The 17,097-nt window shown below is 50.8% G+C and overlaps 2 protein-coding genes across 2 annotated transcripts; both read right to left on the reverse strand.

Moving 5' to 3' along the window:
- Positions 1 to 396: 396 nt before the first annotated feature.
- On the reverse strand, positions 397 to 1,141 carry VTN00DRAFT_4314 (uncharacterized protein; the record flags this gene model as incomplete). Its single annotated transcript, XM_069430729.1, has 2 exons — positions 397 to 413; positions 475 to 1,141. The coding sequence occupies 2 exons, from the start codon at positions 1,139 to 1,141 to the stop codon at positions 397 to 399; spliced, it is 684 nt and encodes a 227-aa protein (XP_069289835.1).
- A 2,181-nt stretch (positions 1,142 to 3,322) lies between these two features.
- Positions 3,323 to 16,493, reverse strand: VTN00DRAFT_4315 (uncharacterized protein; the record flags this gene model as incomplete). The annotated part of the gene is made up of 3 exons (XM_069430730.1): positions 3,323 to 3,769; positions 3,818 to 16,140; positions 16,211 to 16,493. The coding sequence occupies 3 exons, from the start codon at positions 16,491 to 16,493 to the stop codon at positions 3,323 to 3,325; spliced, it is 13,053 nt and encodes a 4,350-aa protein (XP_069289836.1).
- Between the last annotated feature and the right edge of the window lie 604 nt (positions 16,494 to 17,097).

Consider the following 17,097-nt stretch of genomic DNA (forward strand, 5'->3'; position numbering starts at 1 on the left):
AGCAACCACTTGCATATATGCAGGTGACGGGTATTATCGGGAAAGGACCTGCAGGGAGAGAGACTGATAGAGAAGAGCAAGATAGATACCCAAAAATTGTGGCACAAACTTTGGGATATCGTCATCCATCCATAGGTAGCCAGAGAGCCTCCGGGCTCCTCGTGTCTGCGGCCGCGATGGCAGAGGTCGAAGTGGAGTAGAGTCCAGAGTATGGTGCATATAGTGGTGCAGCGGATGATCCCGGCCAGCGCGAAGGACAAGCACGATGTCTACATACCTAACCTACCGAGCAAAAAATCTACGGTCACCCTAACTTTAATTAGCACACATATCTCATGTAGATAAAACTTCAAAAAACCCACAAGACTACAAATGCCGTTTTCCAGGTTGTGCAATCTATGCGGCCACACCTGCTATGTCCGTGGTATATTTTCCCCTCCTCTGGCATCTCAACCTCATCACTCGAGAACCCACAGTGCCCGCCCTCCCCGTCCGAACTCATAACTCCCCATTTCAACGGAAGATGCGGTGTATCCGAGTCAGAAGATTCTGATTCTGACATCCCAGCGTCCATGACACCCGGATGACAAGCAGCGGAGATTGCCAAACTACAACTGCTGGCGACAGGCATACCGGATTCGAACCGTCGAAACCCCAGACCTATCAACGAGAGCAGCATCAGTCCACCTACTACGACCCCGCTCAAGATAGCCACCGGGGAGTAGCCGCAGGTCGTAAGGTCGTGATGGTAATCCCGTTCCTGATTGACATCGTAGGCGACAACCGTCACGAGGAAGAGACTCTGGGAGATAAGCCAGAGCAGGACCGCCGAGGCCGTCATCATCGGAACGGCGTAGCGGTACGGTAGGGATAGAAAATAACTGCTGCGCTGGGCACCTTGGGGTGAGATGGAGACACGTAACCCCTTGCGCTTGACGGCATATTGACTCCATTCGTGCGCGAGAGTAATGGCTGAGACGAGGTTGTTGAATGCAAAGCACAACGTGGAGAAGATCACCTGAGGGCTATTCGCAATGATGATCAGAGCGATGATCGAGGAGGGCCAGCCGTCCTCTTTCATTACGGTCTGCTGGTTTGGGGCTCCTAATCCGATAGTCCAGACGCCGCTTGTATCGTACATTGCACGCACCCCCCAGATTAACAAGAAGCAGCAGGTAGCTATGGCGAGAATAAAACCGGGGAAATCTCGATTAGATAGGCGACATTCTTGCTCAGCGAAAGGAGAAAGAAAGCCCTTACGATATCAGAGTGAAACTCAATCGACGAAGGGATACAGCGGCAGCCCACCATCTCCGTCTGGCGCAGAAAGTTAATTGCTTATGACCTTGCGAAACTACTTCTTCCTTTGAAAGGAGACATTTGCCCTTTGAGGAGTCGTCCGGGTTCTGTAGAAACGACACGATTGCATCACCGGTGGTCATTAGAGGAACGTCGGTCATCCTGAGAGCAACAAACAACATGATAGCAGCTTTTATAAAGTTACAACCTATGATAATGATCGCCAATGGTACACTTGCAGTGCTCAGGGATCTTTTCACTCAGACAATACTCAATTTGATAATTATTGACTTTCCACTTCGGCGGCGGCAGACCGGATTGTCGAGAGGTAATTGCGGCAGTCGTGGTTCACATGGTAGTGAAAACAGATCCAGTTATACGGATCATCCTGACCAGACATGAACACGTATCTGTCTGTGATAAACGTATAGTCACTCGAGTTTAAATCATTGGTGACCAACAGTAGATTGCTGTATGTTGACTGGAAGGTTGTTATAGCTGTTGATACAGTCTGCATTCCCCAGGCGTTGCAGATTGTTGTTCCTCGCTTTCTCCAGAGCCGAGATAATACCTCGTCAAACTTGCTGTTCGGATTCAGGTCTACACTGTTGACATCGGTCGGTGGTGCACTCCCGGCAAACATAATAGCTGTTTGCTGATATGGTTGAGAAGATGGTTGAGTTGTAGCTAGCACATTAATCAGCATCCTGAAAGCAGCATCAACACAGTGGTTTCTTGCTGAAGATGCAGAGGAAGAGATGAGAGCACAAGAGCTGCCCACAGGAAAGAGTTCACAGTCGATACTCTGAACAGGTTGTGCACGTTGGGGACGCCCACATCCAGCCAAGATCTGTTGCGGTGGGCTCTATCAATGTCTTTCCTCGCGGGGCTGGATAAACATTGCTGGTCTTGTTCAGTGCGCCTTCATTTTTAGAGAAGGTGGTTTTGATACCATGCAGTCATTGCTTGCACCCAACAGAACAGTACTCAGTATGTTTATGATGAGCTGCAGTCCTAAGCTCTGTTTCTGGACGGTATTTGCAGCTCCCCTCATGCAGTGTGCCGATCCCATTTTCAAGGGTGTGATGTGTAACGGCCCATAAGGTAAATCCCAGGTTGAAGAAAAGCACGAGAAAACCCAGCAGGGCAGCAGTAAGGATTGTAAATTTCCATCCAGATGTGATGGTCTTGAAAATTAATTTTCTTGGGGTATTGTGGATTGTCGTGTATGAGCAGTTCTTCCTCCTGGGGCAAGGTTTGCATCTCCATCTTTCCACTTGAGACAGCACTCAGGCATAGTAATTATTGTAGTCAACTATGATAGCTAGTCATACAAGATCCAAAGCATGGGGAAAGGAAGAAGAGTTGTAGGCATGGTGGGAGTTCAAGATATAGGCGGATTGGTGCGGCAGAACCCTTGCTGCACTGCCTACCTGAATTGGTTCTATCTGGTCCACGCCGCGTTGCGGTTGATGTACACAGTACTCCGTACACACTCTGTTCTGTAGACATAGATAATCAGATGGCCAAGGACGGTAGGATTTATAATGTGAACAATCTATTACTAAGACTAACAAGCCAGAGCGCAGCTAAGTTCTAATCACAAACCAAACGACAGAACACATAAGCTCATAGTATCACATCAACGCAACGGATCAAAAGTCTCGAAACGGACGACAAAAAGAGAACGTAATGACATGGAGAGTCTCCAAAAAAAAGAAAGATAAAAGCACAGATACAGTTGTACATGGGAATTCATCCGAGGGCGATCGGAACGAGAACCAGCGGGTTCCTACTGCCCTCCCAATCGTACATGGCTCATGGGGTATATCCTCCCATCACCGTTGCTCCAGTCAACAGGATGCCCGGGAAGATTCATCTGCCCCAACTCCGTCGGAACTCATGGGACTAACCATCGTAAACGAATGAGATCAAAAAGCCAGCCGTCATGACTCCGTACAAAACATAAAGAGAAGGTAATGTAACATTGGAAATGAGAACGTCATCTGTAGGGCTCATTCCTTCACACATCAACCATCAACTGCTCCCCTTCGTCCAACAGATCTGTCACCTTGGCCAGGTCCGAGATCATCTTCTTGCCGTGTCCAACCAATAACAGCTTCTCCGCATTGGCTGGCAGCCCCAAGTACGTAGGTGGCTCTCTCTCTGGCAGCCGGTGAATCCACTCGGTGAATTCCCGAACGCCGGTTCCTCCAGGAAGCGCGAGGCTTTCGTCATTCTCAACCCCAGAGACAAGCTTGTGCTCGTCCTCAAAGGCAGCGGGAGTCAGGAAGCTGTTGACCAAAGACTCTAGTTGTTGGAAATCACCGCCGTCATCGATCTTTCCCCCATAAGTCTCAGTTATAAGGGTGCGAATCAAGTCCCATGGGAGCTTCTGGGGGGCGACGTTTGAGCGTCCTTGGGCGACAGAATCAACCCAAGCGTCAATGATGAAGGCAGAGCATTCGTACTAAGACGTCAGCAGTAGTCTCACAGAAAAGGCTAGCAGAATACTTACATCACTATCGTTGAATTCCCAGAAGCCCTTCCATCCCAAGCTTGGTGCATAGCGAAGTCTCTCCTGAACGACAGCGTGCAAGAATGACAGCAGAAGGTAAACACGGGCCTTTTCTACAGGAGGCTTGCTGGCTCTGAGTGACAACGAGGAGAACGAGTCCTTCATGTTGGCGCGCACTCCAGCCGGCTGCTCGTACATGAGCACGCGCGAAGCGCGGATAAGGTTGACAGGGATCTTCGGACTCGACTCCATGGAAAGGAAAAGCCTGAAGTCCTTGTGAGGCTTGAGGGAATCAAGGCGTTTCTCCAGGCTCTGTAGCCACGACGGGGCAAGGTGGACGTTCTTGACCAGCACCCAGGTTCCGGCTGCGGCGGCATTGCTAATTGCCTTGTCAGCACTCTCGAGACCTTCGTTGGAACCCATTGCAATGTTGGCGCAAGTGGCACCAACACGCTCAACGAGTCCTTCGACTTTGTAGCTGGCGTCGAAACCAGGGCTGGAACTCAAAGCGATAGGAGCAGTTGCCGTAACCTGCTCGACCACTTCCTTCAAGTCCGAGCTTCCTTCGAAGAACTCGCGACCAAAGACAGCCGCAATGAATCTCTCAGCGGCAGGGACAAATCGGTCCATTCTACAAAGCTTCACCAGTAGGAGAGAGCGCAGTTGCTGGTTGAGCAACTCGGTGCCCTGTTCCCAGACAGGTGGAACAAAGTTCTCGGCGAGTTCTTCGGTGAAGAATTTATCCCACTGCTCCTGAGAGATATCCTGGAGGTGCGACTTGAAGAGAGACATGTTCGAGAGTCTGCCCATCACTTCATCTCGGAGCTGGGCATCTGTTGACAGGTCGACACCCTCGACACTCTCGTCAAGGATTCTGTCGATAATACCCTTGTCCATCGGATATGGAGCAGCCTGGGCAAGGAGCATTGCCAACGTAATGCGATCTTTCTGAAGGAGTCCCAGAGAAGTACGCTGGAAAGTCATGATGAAAAGATCCCGCAGAATGATCTGGACACGGGCAGCATGATCCTTCTCCTGGGCAAGGCGCTTGTTGTGATGAAGGACGGAGTTGAAGATGTCCACAAAGTATTGGAGTGAGAATTGATAGAAGTGGTTAATGTGATGAAGCTGCTCCAACACCGCGAATACCGCACTGCAAGACCGGGCGATGATGTTGTACTGCAGTGTGATATTCTCAACCTCCGTCATCACACCCTCTGTTTCGACCATCTTCTTCGAGATTTCGGCAGCCTCCTTCTTGAGCGTCTCGAGGGTCTCAATGACGTTATCGTCATCAAGGATGTTTCCACGAGACTCATTCAAAGCCTGCAGAAGGCGCTTCTCGAGCTGGCGAAGGTGGATCTTGAACTCTCCTTGCAGCTTAATAAGGTTGGTCCGGCGCTCATCCACATCGGGACGTTCGAATTTCAACACCTCATTGAGGGACTGGGTCTGCAGACTGCTCTGCGTAACAGTGAAGTTGACAAATGTCGTTCTGCTGCACACGTCTGGTGGGAACGATGCCGACGGGTCCCTGGTGGAAAGAAAAAGCTTGAAAGACGGGGAGAAGTCAATTTCTTGCTTGCCAAGCTGGATAAGCACTCGTCCTCCGGTCTTCTGGTATTCCTTGTTGAGGACATGGTTGAGAATCGGATCCAGATGTTCGGCATCTTGGATGAGAATTGGGTTTCCGAAACGCAGGGCGCTTTCCAGTTGCTTGACAAAGGAATCATCCAAGAAACTTGTAACCGTAAGCTTCCTCTCCTTGCTCTCCTTCTGAAGAAATTCAGTGACACGACCAGAAGGATCGATGATGAGCGGGTATCTGTTGAAACGCTTGAGGATAATGGCGTTCTCGGTACAGAGATCGTCAACAGGCAGCGAGTGATCTTGCCAAGTCAGGCGCTCGTCCGCATTCGAGAGATACTCGGTTATTGGGTTGTGTGGCTTGAAATTGATGCCAGACTGTGCCAGCTGGTGAACCCAGTCATCAACCATGGCCTTTCGGAATTGCTGGTCATAGAGACCACCGTACGCGAGGAACGCTGCTGCGATGAGCACATCGCCAACAAGGGTGCTGATTTGCGTTTCGAATGATTTGCTTCCCTCTTCCCATCGCTCTCGCTCAGATGATAGGCTATCAAGCAAGCGAACACTTCTGTCAACCTTGAACTGAACTTTAGCCATCTCCGTCTTGATGGCTTGAGTTTCACTAATGAGCGCAGCATATTCGGTCTTGTAAGTGGCAATGCTGCTCTCGAGGTCCTTAATGGTGTTCTCAATAGCTTGTGCTTCCGCCTTGGTCTGGAGGGCCTGTTCTTCAAGCTGGTCGACTTCCTCACGCAGAGGACCAACCCGGTCCAGAATCTCAGAGTAATTGACTTGAGCTTCCACCCACTGAACTAGAGGACCGCAAGCCTTGCTAGCACGGTTGACTCGTTCGTAGGTGAAATCTTCCTTCGAGAGATACTCATTCCGCATTTTGATCCTGTGGCTGCGAGTCATCTGCCGCTCATTGTCGTAATTCACAATGCTGGCGATGAAATCATCTCTGCGAACAATTCCCTGGATAGTCTTCCAGCTATCGACCTTATGACCCAGCAGCGTGCAGACAGCTTCCAATGCGAGCCTAACACCAGCGGGAGGACTTCCCATAGAACGGACCTCAGTCAGGTGTTGACGCTTGATGTTGCTAACACTCTTCTGAGCCTCCAACACTGCAGGTTCTGCCTGTGCTAGATCGTTCAAGACGACTTCCTTCCGTCGGGCTACCTCTTGCTCCTGCTTCTCCAAGGCAGCTTGAATCTCAAGCGAGGCCGCTTTACGTTGTTCGGCTTCTCGCTGATCGGCAACCATTCGCTGCAATTTCTCGTTGGCCTCAGCGTCCTTCTTCTCCAGTTGGGTCTTCTTTTCGGCAAGACTGGCTCGGAGATCTCGGACTTTGTCAACGGTGTCCCTAAGTTTTTCGAGACCAACGTTCAAGTGCCTCTGCTGCTCCTCGAGGTCTTCGCGCTTTTCGTTGAAAAGCTTGACATATTGAGCGACGAAGTCGAGGTAATGACGAGGAGTGAGGTAAGTAGTCCTGCCTTGTTGTTTCTTGAGACGCTGGTTAAATCTCTGCAGCGAATAGTGGATGTAGACCATGGAGTTAACAACAGTCTCACGGTGAGAGGCGGGAAGACTAAGGTCACGGTAGGCGACTGGAATGCTGTCGGGTGAAGTGAAGTTGGGCTTGTCCAGATCCACGGACTGCGTAAGCTCCGTTCCGACCTGGAAGAGTGCCTGATCAGACCAGTCACCAAACCAGTTGAGGACACATCGGTTGAAAAGCGCAGGACTGGTTGCAGCCTTCGACGATAAGCCCTCTTCCGGGGGATTCATGGTGAAGACAACATGGAGATTCTTGACGATCTGCTGCGTGAACCACTTGTACAGCTCTTCTTGAGAGTCAAGGAGCAGGCCTTGTCGTTGCGCGCCCTCTTTGCAAGCTGTCATCAGAGAAGCAAAATCGTCTCCTTCGAACAGACCAGGTACTTCAGCGTTGGCAAGCAGCGTGTTCATCCGCTCAAGGAAACCGGAGTCCAGAACGTTCGATTCGTCCATGATGAAACAGATCTTCTCACCCTTACATCCTGCCCGGCGGAGCACGCTTCTCAAATCTTCATCGAAATCCTCAGCGGAATACTTTCCGTGCACCTTGATTTGGAAGACCTTCAGACCATTCATCCAGGCGACAAAGCGCGAGAGTGTAGTCTTTCCACTTCCGCTGACACCGATGAGGATTAGGTGACCCTGAGGCTGTCGGAATACACGATCAATACGCAGTGCATGTTCCAGGACATCGTTGAAGAGAACGAGAGGGACATCAACTTCTTCTTCACAGAATGTCTTCAGGCGTGCCTTGACGAAGTCACGGAGTTGCTCCTGCTCCACTGGCATATAGTTCTTGGAGAGCCAGTTAGAGAACAGAATAGGTCCTTTGAGGGCCTGCTCTTCGTCGATTGTAGGAAAATTCTCCAAAGCAATGCGCCGAACGGCATCCGCCGTCCACTGCCTCTCCTCTTCAGCGACAAGACGGTCTTGGAACAGACGTAGAGCTTCGTGAGCCCAGATCCTAACAAGTCCTTCGACCGAGAGGTTCTCGAGCGGCTTGATGGCCTCATAGACACCGCGAACCCACCTAGTAAGTTCACGAGGAGAGTAAACATAATGAGGCTGGATCTGGGGAGTGAACCGTGCCTGGGATTCCAAGTAGAATTGCACCATGGCTTTGGTGAGAGCTTCTGAGTAGCCTCGCAACATAGGGATGATTTTGAGAACAGCGGTGTTGAACGTTCCATAGATTTGCATGAGGGATATCTCTCCAGGGTAGTCAACCATGATCAGCGGGGCATGGCGCAAGAATCGTTCACCCAATGGCGTACGTCCCGCGTCAGTTGGAGGGTTACAGGCACCAACGAACTGGATACGGTCAAGAGTCACCCAGGTCTTGTCGGATGTTCTCCAGAAACCATTGTGCTCAACAAGCTGCCTCAAGAAGGAGATTGCCCGTTGCGTGCCATACCGATCGGGCGCGGGAAGGTTAATTTCATCACAGAATATCACCAACCACCGTCCGATCTGGTTTGGAGACATAACAACTCCGTTCAGTGTCTTCTTATATTCGCAATATTGCTCGAAAGTCTTGATGAGAAGATCCGGAGTGGTAGCACTCGAAAAGTTCAAGCCGACAACCTCCATATTCGGTAATTTTCTGAGTGCAGCGAACAGAGTCATAGTCTTTCCTGAACCTGGAGGACCACAAAGCAGCAGAGGCTTGTGCTCGGCAAGCCATGAGTAGAGAATGTCTTCGTGGCGAACAGTATCCAAAGTAGGAATGATGACATCAGTTTGGGTGATGGAATGGGTGTTTATCTCAACCGAAGGCACTTGTGATTGCCAGGTTGTCCATTCCGCCTTGGGCAGTGTAACGTCGAAGTCGATAAGCGAAGACGATTCACCGAGCGGTGGCGGGTCGATAGTTGAGAATGCTGTCAAGTATTCTCCAAAAGACTTGCGGTCTCCCAAAGGACAGTCACCGGTCAATGACCAGACAAGTGCCAGGAGAAGTTTCTTGGATATGTAGGACTCGATCTGCTCTGGGTCAAGAGGGAAGTCGACATGCTGGACATTGTATTCGAGGACATTCCGACAGGCCTTATTCAGCAAGCTGAACAAGGTATTAAGGGCTCTGATATCTGTAAACTCCATGATATGGCCGTATCTCTTTGCTTCCTCGAGCGCTTTGAGAATGAGATCATCGCCCTGAAGGAGATGTTTGAGGTAACCCGAGATAACGTCCTGTGCATCCTGAGTTTTGGCAGATGCTTGCCCAGCCGGGACACTGTCATCATCCAGGTCCTCAAACGTCTTGGTCTTGAGAGACTCGACGTAGTTGGTAACCATCATGGATGGGGTAACAGTATCCTCGTTGAACCAAACCATACCGCAACGACTGACCGTAGCGAGAGTGGCATATTTAAGAGTCTCCACTTCAAACATGATGCGGACGTTTGGCGGCAAGTTCAAACGCTCACCGTTGGGCAAAGTCAACAGTTTGTTATCATCCAGGACACTGTTAAGGTTTTCAACCCATTCTGGGTCGACATCTCCGTCGAAAACGATCCAATGGCGTTTCGAGTCCTCTCCTCGGAGGTTATCAACGATCTTCCTCAGTATGCCCGTGAAAAGACCGTCCGTCCACTCTCTAGTAGTGCTGTCGAGGTTTCCATAGAGAGCTTCCTTAGACATAACCTTCGAATCAATCACATGGCAGACACCCTCAACGCCTTCGGTTCGCTGTAGAGCTTGAAGAAGGGTCTTCCAGGCCGCAGATTTACCAGAGCCAGATCTTCCAACCATCATAACACCGTGATGGATGCTTTGGATCTGGTAAAGTTGCAGTATCTTTGTAATCCAGGTCTCGCTGTCGACATAGTGGCTCTCCCGAGCAATGTCGCGAATGGCCTCTGTGAGTTTCTCGAAGTTTGCTGGAACGTATTCCACACCAGGGAAATCCTGCGTTTGAATGGCCAACATTGTATCAACATCTTCTTGGATCAGCTTGGGAGCGATCGTCTCACGGATACTCTGGACGATGATCTGCGGCTCAATGACTTCGTCAGGGCCCAGATCACCCTCGGAGTTGGCGAGACGGGCACGTTTGAGGCCACCTGAGCTGACCAAGACACTTTTCAGAGCACGCAGACCAAAATCGTAATGCGCTTGCTTCGTCAACTGTGTAGAACAATGATCGAAGAAGGGAACTGTCTGTTTTGACAGCGGCTTTGCTTGCTTGAAACCTTGAGAGAAAAGCATAACCTCCGCAATGAGTTCCTTGTCGGGCTTGGACATTGCCATGCTCCGGAAGAGCTTCTTCAAGTTGTCTGGCAGATTCGATCGTCCTGCGTACCCCGGGTTCATGGTGATGAAAATGCCGGTATTCGGATTCACCCGCAGACGTCGTCCGATCAACTCAATCTGGAACTTCTCATCATCTCCACCTTTCTTCAGTCCAATCTGGATGTTTTGAATCTGCTGTGACACGGCTGACAAGATTCTCTCTTCCAGACGGTTAAATTCGTCAAAACAGCCCCATGCACCGACTTGACAAATACCGAGGAAGATCCGACCCATTGCTTGAAAGTCGAAGGTGTCATCACAGCAGAAAACAAGGGTGAAGCGACCGAGCTGGAGACCGAGCGCTTTGACGGATTCGGTTTTTCCCGTACCAGCTGGACCATACGGAGAACCACCAAGTCTTTGACAAAGGGCTTGAGTGAGAGTAAGGAAGCAGCGATCGGTAAGAGGAGTACGGACAAGACGTTCAGGGACACCCAGGTACTCGAAGCCATAGTCCAGCTTAGCGTTCGCCATATGAACGTGGAGGCGCTGCAGGAAGTCCCCCTCATTCTTGTAGACGTAGCGCATCTGAAGCAACCAGAGATAATGAGTCGGCGATGATGCGTTGAATTTCATGAGCTTCGCAATGACATCTCGTTGATGGACGAACTCGGTAATCATGTGCTCACACTTCTTCCTGGTTATCGGGTCGAGTTCACCGAGCACAGTGGCAGCGAGTAATTCAAGTACTCTGACTTGCGCATCATATAACGTCGAGAGGTTTGCACCACCATTTTCTAAAGCGCTCTGAACAGCGTTCGTCCAGACCACTTGACTGGCAAGAACGACAATCTGAGCAGGATAGTTTGCGAGATAATCATTGAATGCCGTCTGGTCGACCTCGGGAGCGTGGTAAATCGTTTCGAATTGCTCCACTGCCTCAGCAAGGAGCTCTGCCAAGGTCAACTTCATGTTCTTTTCCAGGGCAGCAAGCCAGTCATTGATCCTAGGAGTCTTGACGAGGTTGACTTCTTTCTTCAATCGAACCTCTTCACCTTCCTTTGACGTAAACCCGACAATATTGTTGTCGTCATCCATCAGAAGCCCAGACAATCCAGCAAACATCTTCTTGAAATGTTTAGCGACGCGGAGTGTGTCATTACTATTACCAATAATCTCAAGTAGATCTTCATCACCGACAAAATAAAAACGGGGGAAGGAAACACGCTCTCGCTCAAGGTACTCGCCCAGTGCCTTTTGGATCTTGTTGAGGAGTTCAGCCAATCTCTCCAAAGACTTCTGGACTCCATTGATGGCGAGAACATCCAGCACGTAAGGAGATTTATAGACCTTCTTCATCACAGCGAAGAACTCCGAGTTGATATTCTGGAAGCGACCGGACTCAAGAGGCAGAAGATGCTTGATATCGGCGTTGCCGGTGAAAACACCTTCAAGGTAGACCCATTGTCTCTGAACATCGATCCACACATCGAAAAGGACATGGACTCTGTTCAATTTGTCCTCCCAAGATGAGGCTTCCTCCTCGAATTCTTTGTAGTAGGGCGAGTGTCTCATCGCCTGCAGAGAGTTCAGATTCTCACTGCACTTCGCAAATAGGTCATCGAAGCCACGGATAAGACGGCACTTGTTCTGGTAGTTGACAAGGTCCAAGGAATAGTTTTGCCAAGTCTCACGGACCATCTTCAAGAATTCCTCGAGTGCCATTTCACCCTGAGCTTGCGCGATAATATCGCGAATGATGCTCTCACTTGCGGCAAGCTGCAGATCCCAGACATCTCCAAGGGTGAGCGAAACCTGGGAGAATCTCTTGCCTGGTCTAAGAGCCTTGAAGATTTTCTGCCAATGCCGCTCCCTCACAGCTTCTGACTTCATGTCGGAGAGCAGCGGGTTCACTTTCAAAAGCTGTCGCAGGACGTTCTGGATGTGTTCGAATGCAGCATACTGGCGCATTCGACTTGGCATTTCCTTCGTCATCTTAATCAGGCCATCAAGGGACTGTCGAAGCTTCCTTGGCTGCACACTAGTCCAAAGCATATCCCGAAGGTCGTGCAAGCTCTTCCAAATCGTTGATAGAGCGGCCCAAACTGACATGAAGTCTTGCACTTCCTCCAGAATCGCAGGGAGTGCGGATTCGGCACTGGCAGGGAGATCAAGGGCCTCCTTGGCCTTCGAGACCATCTCGAATTCAGACTGGAGAGCCTCAAGTCGTGACTGGAAGGAGCTCAATGTTCGCGATGCCTCTTCAGGTGGGATCGTACCGGAGACAGGCTTCTCCTCATTCCATTGGGCGATAACTTCGGTGATCTTCTCACCGATAACCTTATCTTCTGCCGCGATCTTTGCACGGAGACCCTCCGTTTGATCCTGAACAATCTTGCTCTTTCGTGCCAGAAGCTCATTCAAGGCGGCCCATTCGCCATCGACGTTTTCGACGTGAAGCCAATCACTGGGGAACTGATAGCGCTGGCGAGAAAGCGTGGTTTGGCCTTGCCGGAAGAGATCCACCTCCGGTTCCCATACTTTCGCTTTGCGCTTGCACTGCTGTACAATGGTAATGAAGGAGACAGCATGTGCAGTCGATGATGCTTCAAGCGTCTGGCCTTCCAGGTCTCTCCGCGCAGTGGCGATTTCAGAGTGAACCTCTCTCATGCGACCACCAAGCTTTGAGCCGAATTTCAAAAGTATCTCATGCTGCCACTGATCGTACTTCGCATTGACCCTTGTCTGAACTTGCTCGTAATCGACCCTGATGTTACCGAATGATCGGCCCACTTCAGAAGTATCGAAAGTTGCACGACTCTTTCGGATCTCTTGAAGGAGTTGGAGCCATTGAGAGAGATCATCACCCAGGGCGTCATAAACTTGCGCAGACTGCAGATCCCACAGGGACTGGAATTGCAACCACTTATCGACGTACTCGGATATCTCCTTCAGCCTCGACTCCACGGCTTTGTAAACTTCGGTCAAGTCGTCGGTACAATACTGAGGAAGATTAACAAAGTGAGTCTCTGACGGCTGAACCTTCTCGACGTCGATCGAGATTTGGTAACGGGACGACTTGATCTTCTCCAGGTTGCAAATCGTGCCAAGCCACTGGTCAAAGTGTGCAAACCAACTGGCTCGGGCGAACTGCAGAGGCGGATCAAGATGGAGAACTTGGTTCCGCATTGAAATCTCATGAACAAGTTTAGGGAACTCGATATTATACGACTCAGCCTCTGTCTCTCCCTCTCCTGTTCCAGAAGACCGCGCTTGAATTGACGTCCGCTTGCTGTGTTCCTCCTCTTTCGCTTCCTGGAACGAAGTGATCCACGCGCGTATGGCACGAAGAAGACGTTCGCGAAGAATGGCTTCGATTTTAAGGTTCAGGTTTGAGACCCAGTATCCGAGATTCACGTAGTTTTCCAAGTTGAGCTTGTCAACTGCTACCTGAATGGTGTCGAGGCGTTGCCGGAAAGCTGCAGCGTCATAAGGACAAGTCTTGAGTTCCAAGATTGCCTTCTGAATATTCTCGTTGATCGAAGCCAAGGTAGCTGTCTTGGACTGCAGAACAGATGCAGATACGGCAAATTCGCGAACAAATTGTACGTGTTTGCTCTCTCCTCTCCCTGGAATAGACGGGTCAATGGAGCCATTAGCCAACGTGGATTGCTTCACGTGTAATTCATATGAATGCACGAAGGACTCCCATCTAAGAGGGATGCCCTTCACAATCATGGCTTGCGCATCATTCTGATATCCACTTAGCAGTATTGCCACTTCAGTCATGGATGCAATCGCACGGTTAGTCTGCAGTAGCGTTCGAACACTCTCCATCAGGCTGATAGCATACGGATAGACGCGCTTGGCTTCTTTCGATATGTTGTTGAGCGCATGAGGAACCTGGAAATTTAACCAGACCAGGTTTCTCACTTCCTTGAAGAGGGCGATGACCTGCGCGTCGAAGTTGACACTCAACTCCAAGGAATTTCCAGCAGCACGGTTACGGATTATGTTGAAAAGTCGACCCGATATGGTGATGTGCCGCCTCTGCACGTCATGAAGCCAAGATTCAAATACAGGCCTGGTGTCAAGCTTCTTGCGGAACATGTTGCTCTCAGCTTGGAGTTTCTGGCCTTCGGAGTGCAAATGCCAGTCTTCTCCAAGAACATCCTCAACCTTTCGCATATAGAGATTGAGTTGTCTCTCGATCTGACGAGCCCAGACAATTGCCCCAGAAACGGGTGGAAGGTCTCGCAATTGAGCCATGGCATGAGCCTCCGAGTGGCCGTACTGCTGTTTGAACCGTTCATGCAGAGCTGCTATGTCCTGTTTGACGTTGTCAATAAGCTGCGTTTGGTACTCACCGATAGCGCCTCTGATCTTAGGTCGAACGAGGAGGGCATTGAACTTGGAAAAGACGCGGAACATCTCATTAGCGTTCTTAGCGGTAGCAAGTCGATCTCTCAGGCGAGCGATAATGGAGTTCTCAACACGAGACGTACGCTCATTGTAGGAAATCTCCGCCTGAATCCAAATCTGAGTACCCTCAGGAGACACATCCAGAACATCGACATCTTTCAAGGCAGCGTAGGCTTGCGCGACTTCCTCAACTGCATCAACGTCTCCGATTTCTTCCACGATTACAGCTCCATCGGAACCATTTCCGGCAGTAGTAGCCTCGGTGGATGAAGATTTTGGGCCCAGAACGTTGACGATAGTTCGTTGGAGCTGCTCGTGGTTGACTCGGAAAGTGTTGATATATTTCAATCGCTCCTGAGTCTTGATGTGTCTGGGGACGATTTTGATTGGAATGAACTTTTCGTTCCGACGCCTCGTGGCGTCACGAGCGACGTTGGTGAACTCCTTCAGATTCTCGTCCCAAGTGCGCCATATCGCACCTGCGGTCTTCATCAACGATCGGAATTCCCGATAATCGAGATGCATTATCGTTCGGCCATGGAGTAATGAGTGAATCTGAGAATCAAGATCCCCAGAGATGGCCTCAACAAGGGCCAGGGCCCGCTTGATTGGATAGGGGCATATCTTCAGCTTCTTGTTGAGATGGTTGAAGATCAGGCCCAAAGACTCCTGTACTTTCTGCAATGACGTGGCGGATAAAAGTTCATCGAGCGGGAAGTCACGCATAAGCTGGTTGTACTTCTGGACCATGTCCATAGCCTCCCTGAGCCCGGTATCTGCGACAAAACTCAGTGTGGCTTGATAACGTTTCGCGTGCCGAAGGATATCCATGGTCAGCTGCACCCCATCTCCGCGCAGCTGGTTCTCGATACCCTCCAGAGCAGATTCCATGGACAACCAGAAATTGATCTCCTGCGCTGCGGAGCCGCTATCGGCATCGCGGGACATCTTAGTAATTGCCTGGATGGATCTGATCCAACCATTCACGGTATTCTGGATGCTGTTGAGAACAGTACTGCTTTCCAGAGCAGCAGGAGGCACCAACTCGACCGAAGGCTTAACCCCTCGGGCTTCCGCTTCATCCAAAGCAGCCTGCACTATTTCGTGAAGAGGGAGGTTCAGGGTTGGGATCTCGACATTCTGCTGCAGATGCAAAAGGCCAAGCTCCAACTCTGCGAACCGCTTCCTCGTTCCAGGGACACCTGTCTTCGCCTCCGCATCTGTTCTCGACTTTACACCATTGGCGACATCCTGACCGCGCGCGTAGGCTTCGAAGTAGGGGCTGAGCGCATTGTGTACCACCGAATGGATGATCTCATACGGCGACACAGCGGTACCCTGCTGCGCCTCTGCATTGCTGAGGGAAGACAGACCAGGCAGGTTCAGCACCTGAATCTGAGATGATATGGGGAGGCTCGGATCGATCGCGGTAGGACGTTTTATGAACGCCACCGATGCAACGGTTGTGGACGAAAAAGATATCTCAGAGGAAAGGGTGTAGATGTATTTAGCTGGCGATGCTGCGATCGGTCAGTTGCCCTGCGCAGAAATGAGGTACGTATGTATGTATAATCGTTCCCGTTCACTTACGTGATCCGTCATCGTTTCCGTTTGTCTCCTCCGTGGCTACGAGGTCCTTCTGTACGTACAGGGCAACCTGCGATTCGGATGCGAACCTCGTGCATCTCTGCACAGTCTCTGAATATTTGCCCTTGGACAGCAGGCTCCCCGCACTCTCCAGATCCTTCTTCAAAGCTCCCAGAGTCACCTGGAGAACTTCCGTCAGGTACTGTACCACGATGCTAGGGTCCGCCAAGGGCACCTGGTTCGGCGCCGCGAGGCCGTTTGGCACCCCTGGAGAGGCGACCTCCATGACTCGAAATCTATGGGCTAAGATGCACCGAAATCATGGAGAATCGGATCCCGCAGGAACAACCTCGGAGAAACGGTGGTGTGTCGACCGCGTATGTGATGGTCGTAGAGAGCGCGTCGGCTGGATTCGTAGGAGCGAGGAAAGAGAGGGTAAGGGAGGGAGCGCGAGAGACGGTGATGGATGGAGAGGGCGCGGGCGATGATGACCAGTCTTGAAGATGGACTGAATCACGAATGTTGTCCGTTCATCTTTAGCCCGTCAACTCTGCGGCACGCGGCAGGCGTGTTTCCTCGATCACGGGACCGTGCCCGGTGGGGCCGCGCTAGCTCAGGGGCTGGCGGCCTAAGCCGAATCGGCGATAGCGTCAACGTGACCGCGACTCTCGCTGCAGCCGCTGCTTCACCGCCATTGGGTCATGTGACCGCCAACCGCGGCTCGCGTTGGGTTCCTGGATCGTTCCATGGTCCGTATGCGGATAATAATAGACCAGGCAGATGCTACCAGGTTATGGTCAAAGGGAAATCATATCTACTACCTACAGCATCAGCGAGCAGGGAGCCTTCTCCCGAGGTCCGCTGTGTGGCTATATATATATATATCTGCC

Source organism: Thermoascus crustaceus (genome assembly GCF_041956765.1).
Source record: "Thermoascus crustaceus strain CBS 181.67 unplaced genomic scaffold VTN00scaffold_2, whole genome shotgun sequence".
NCBI lineage: Eukaryota > Fungi > Ascomycota > Eurotiomycetes > Eurotiales > Thermoascaceae > Thermoascus > Thermoascus crustaceus.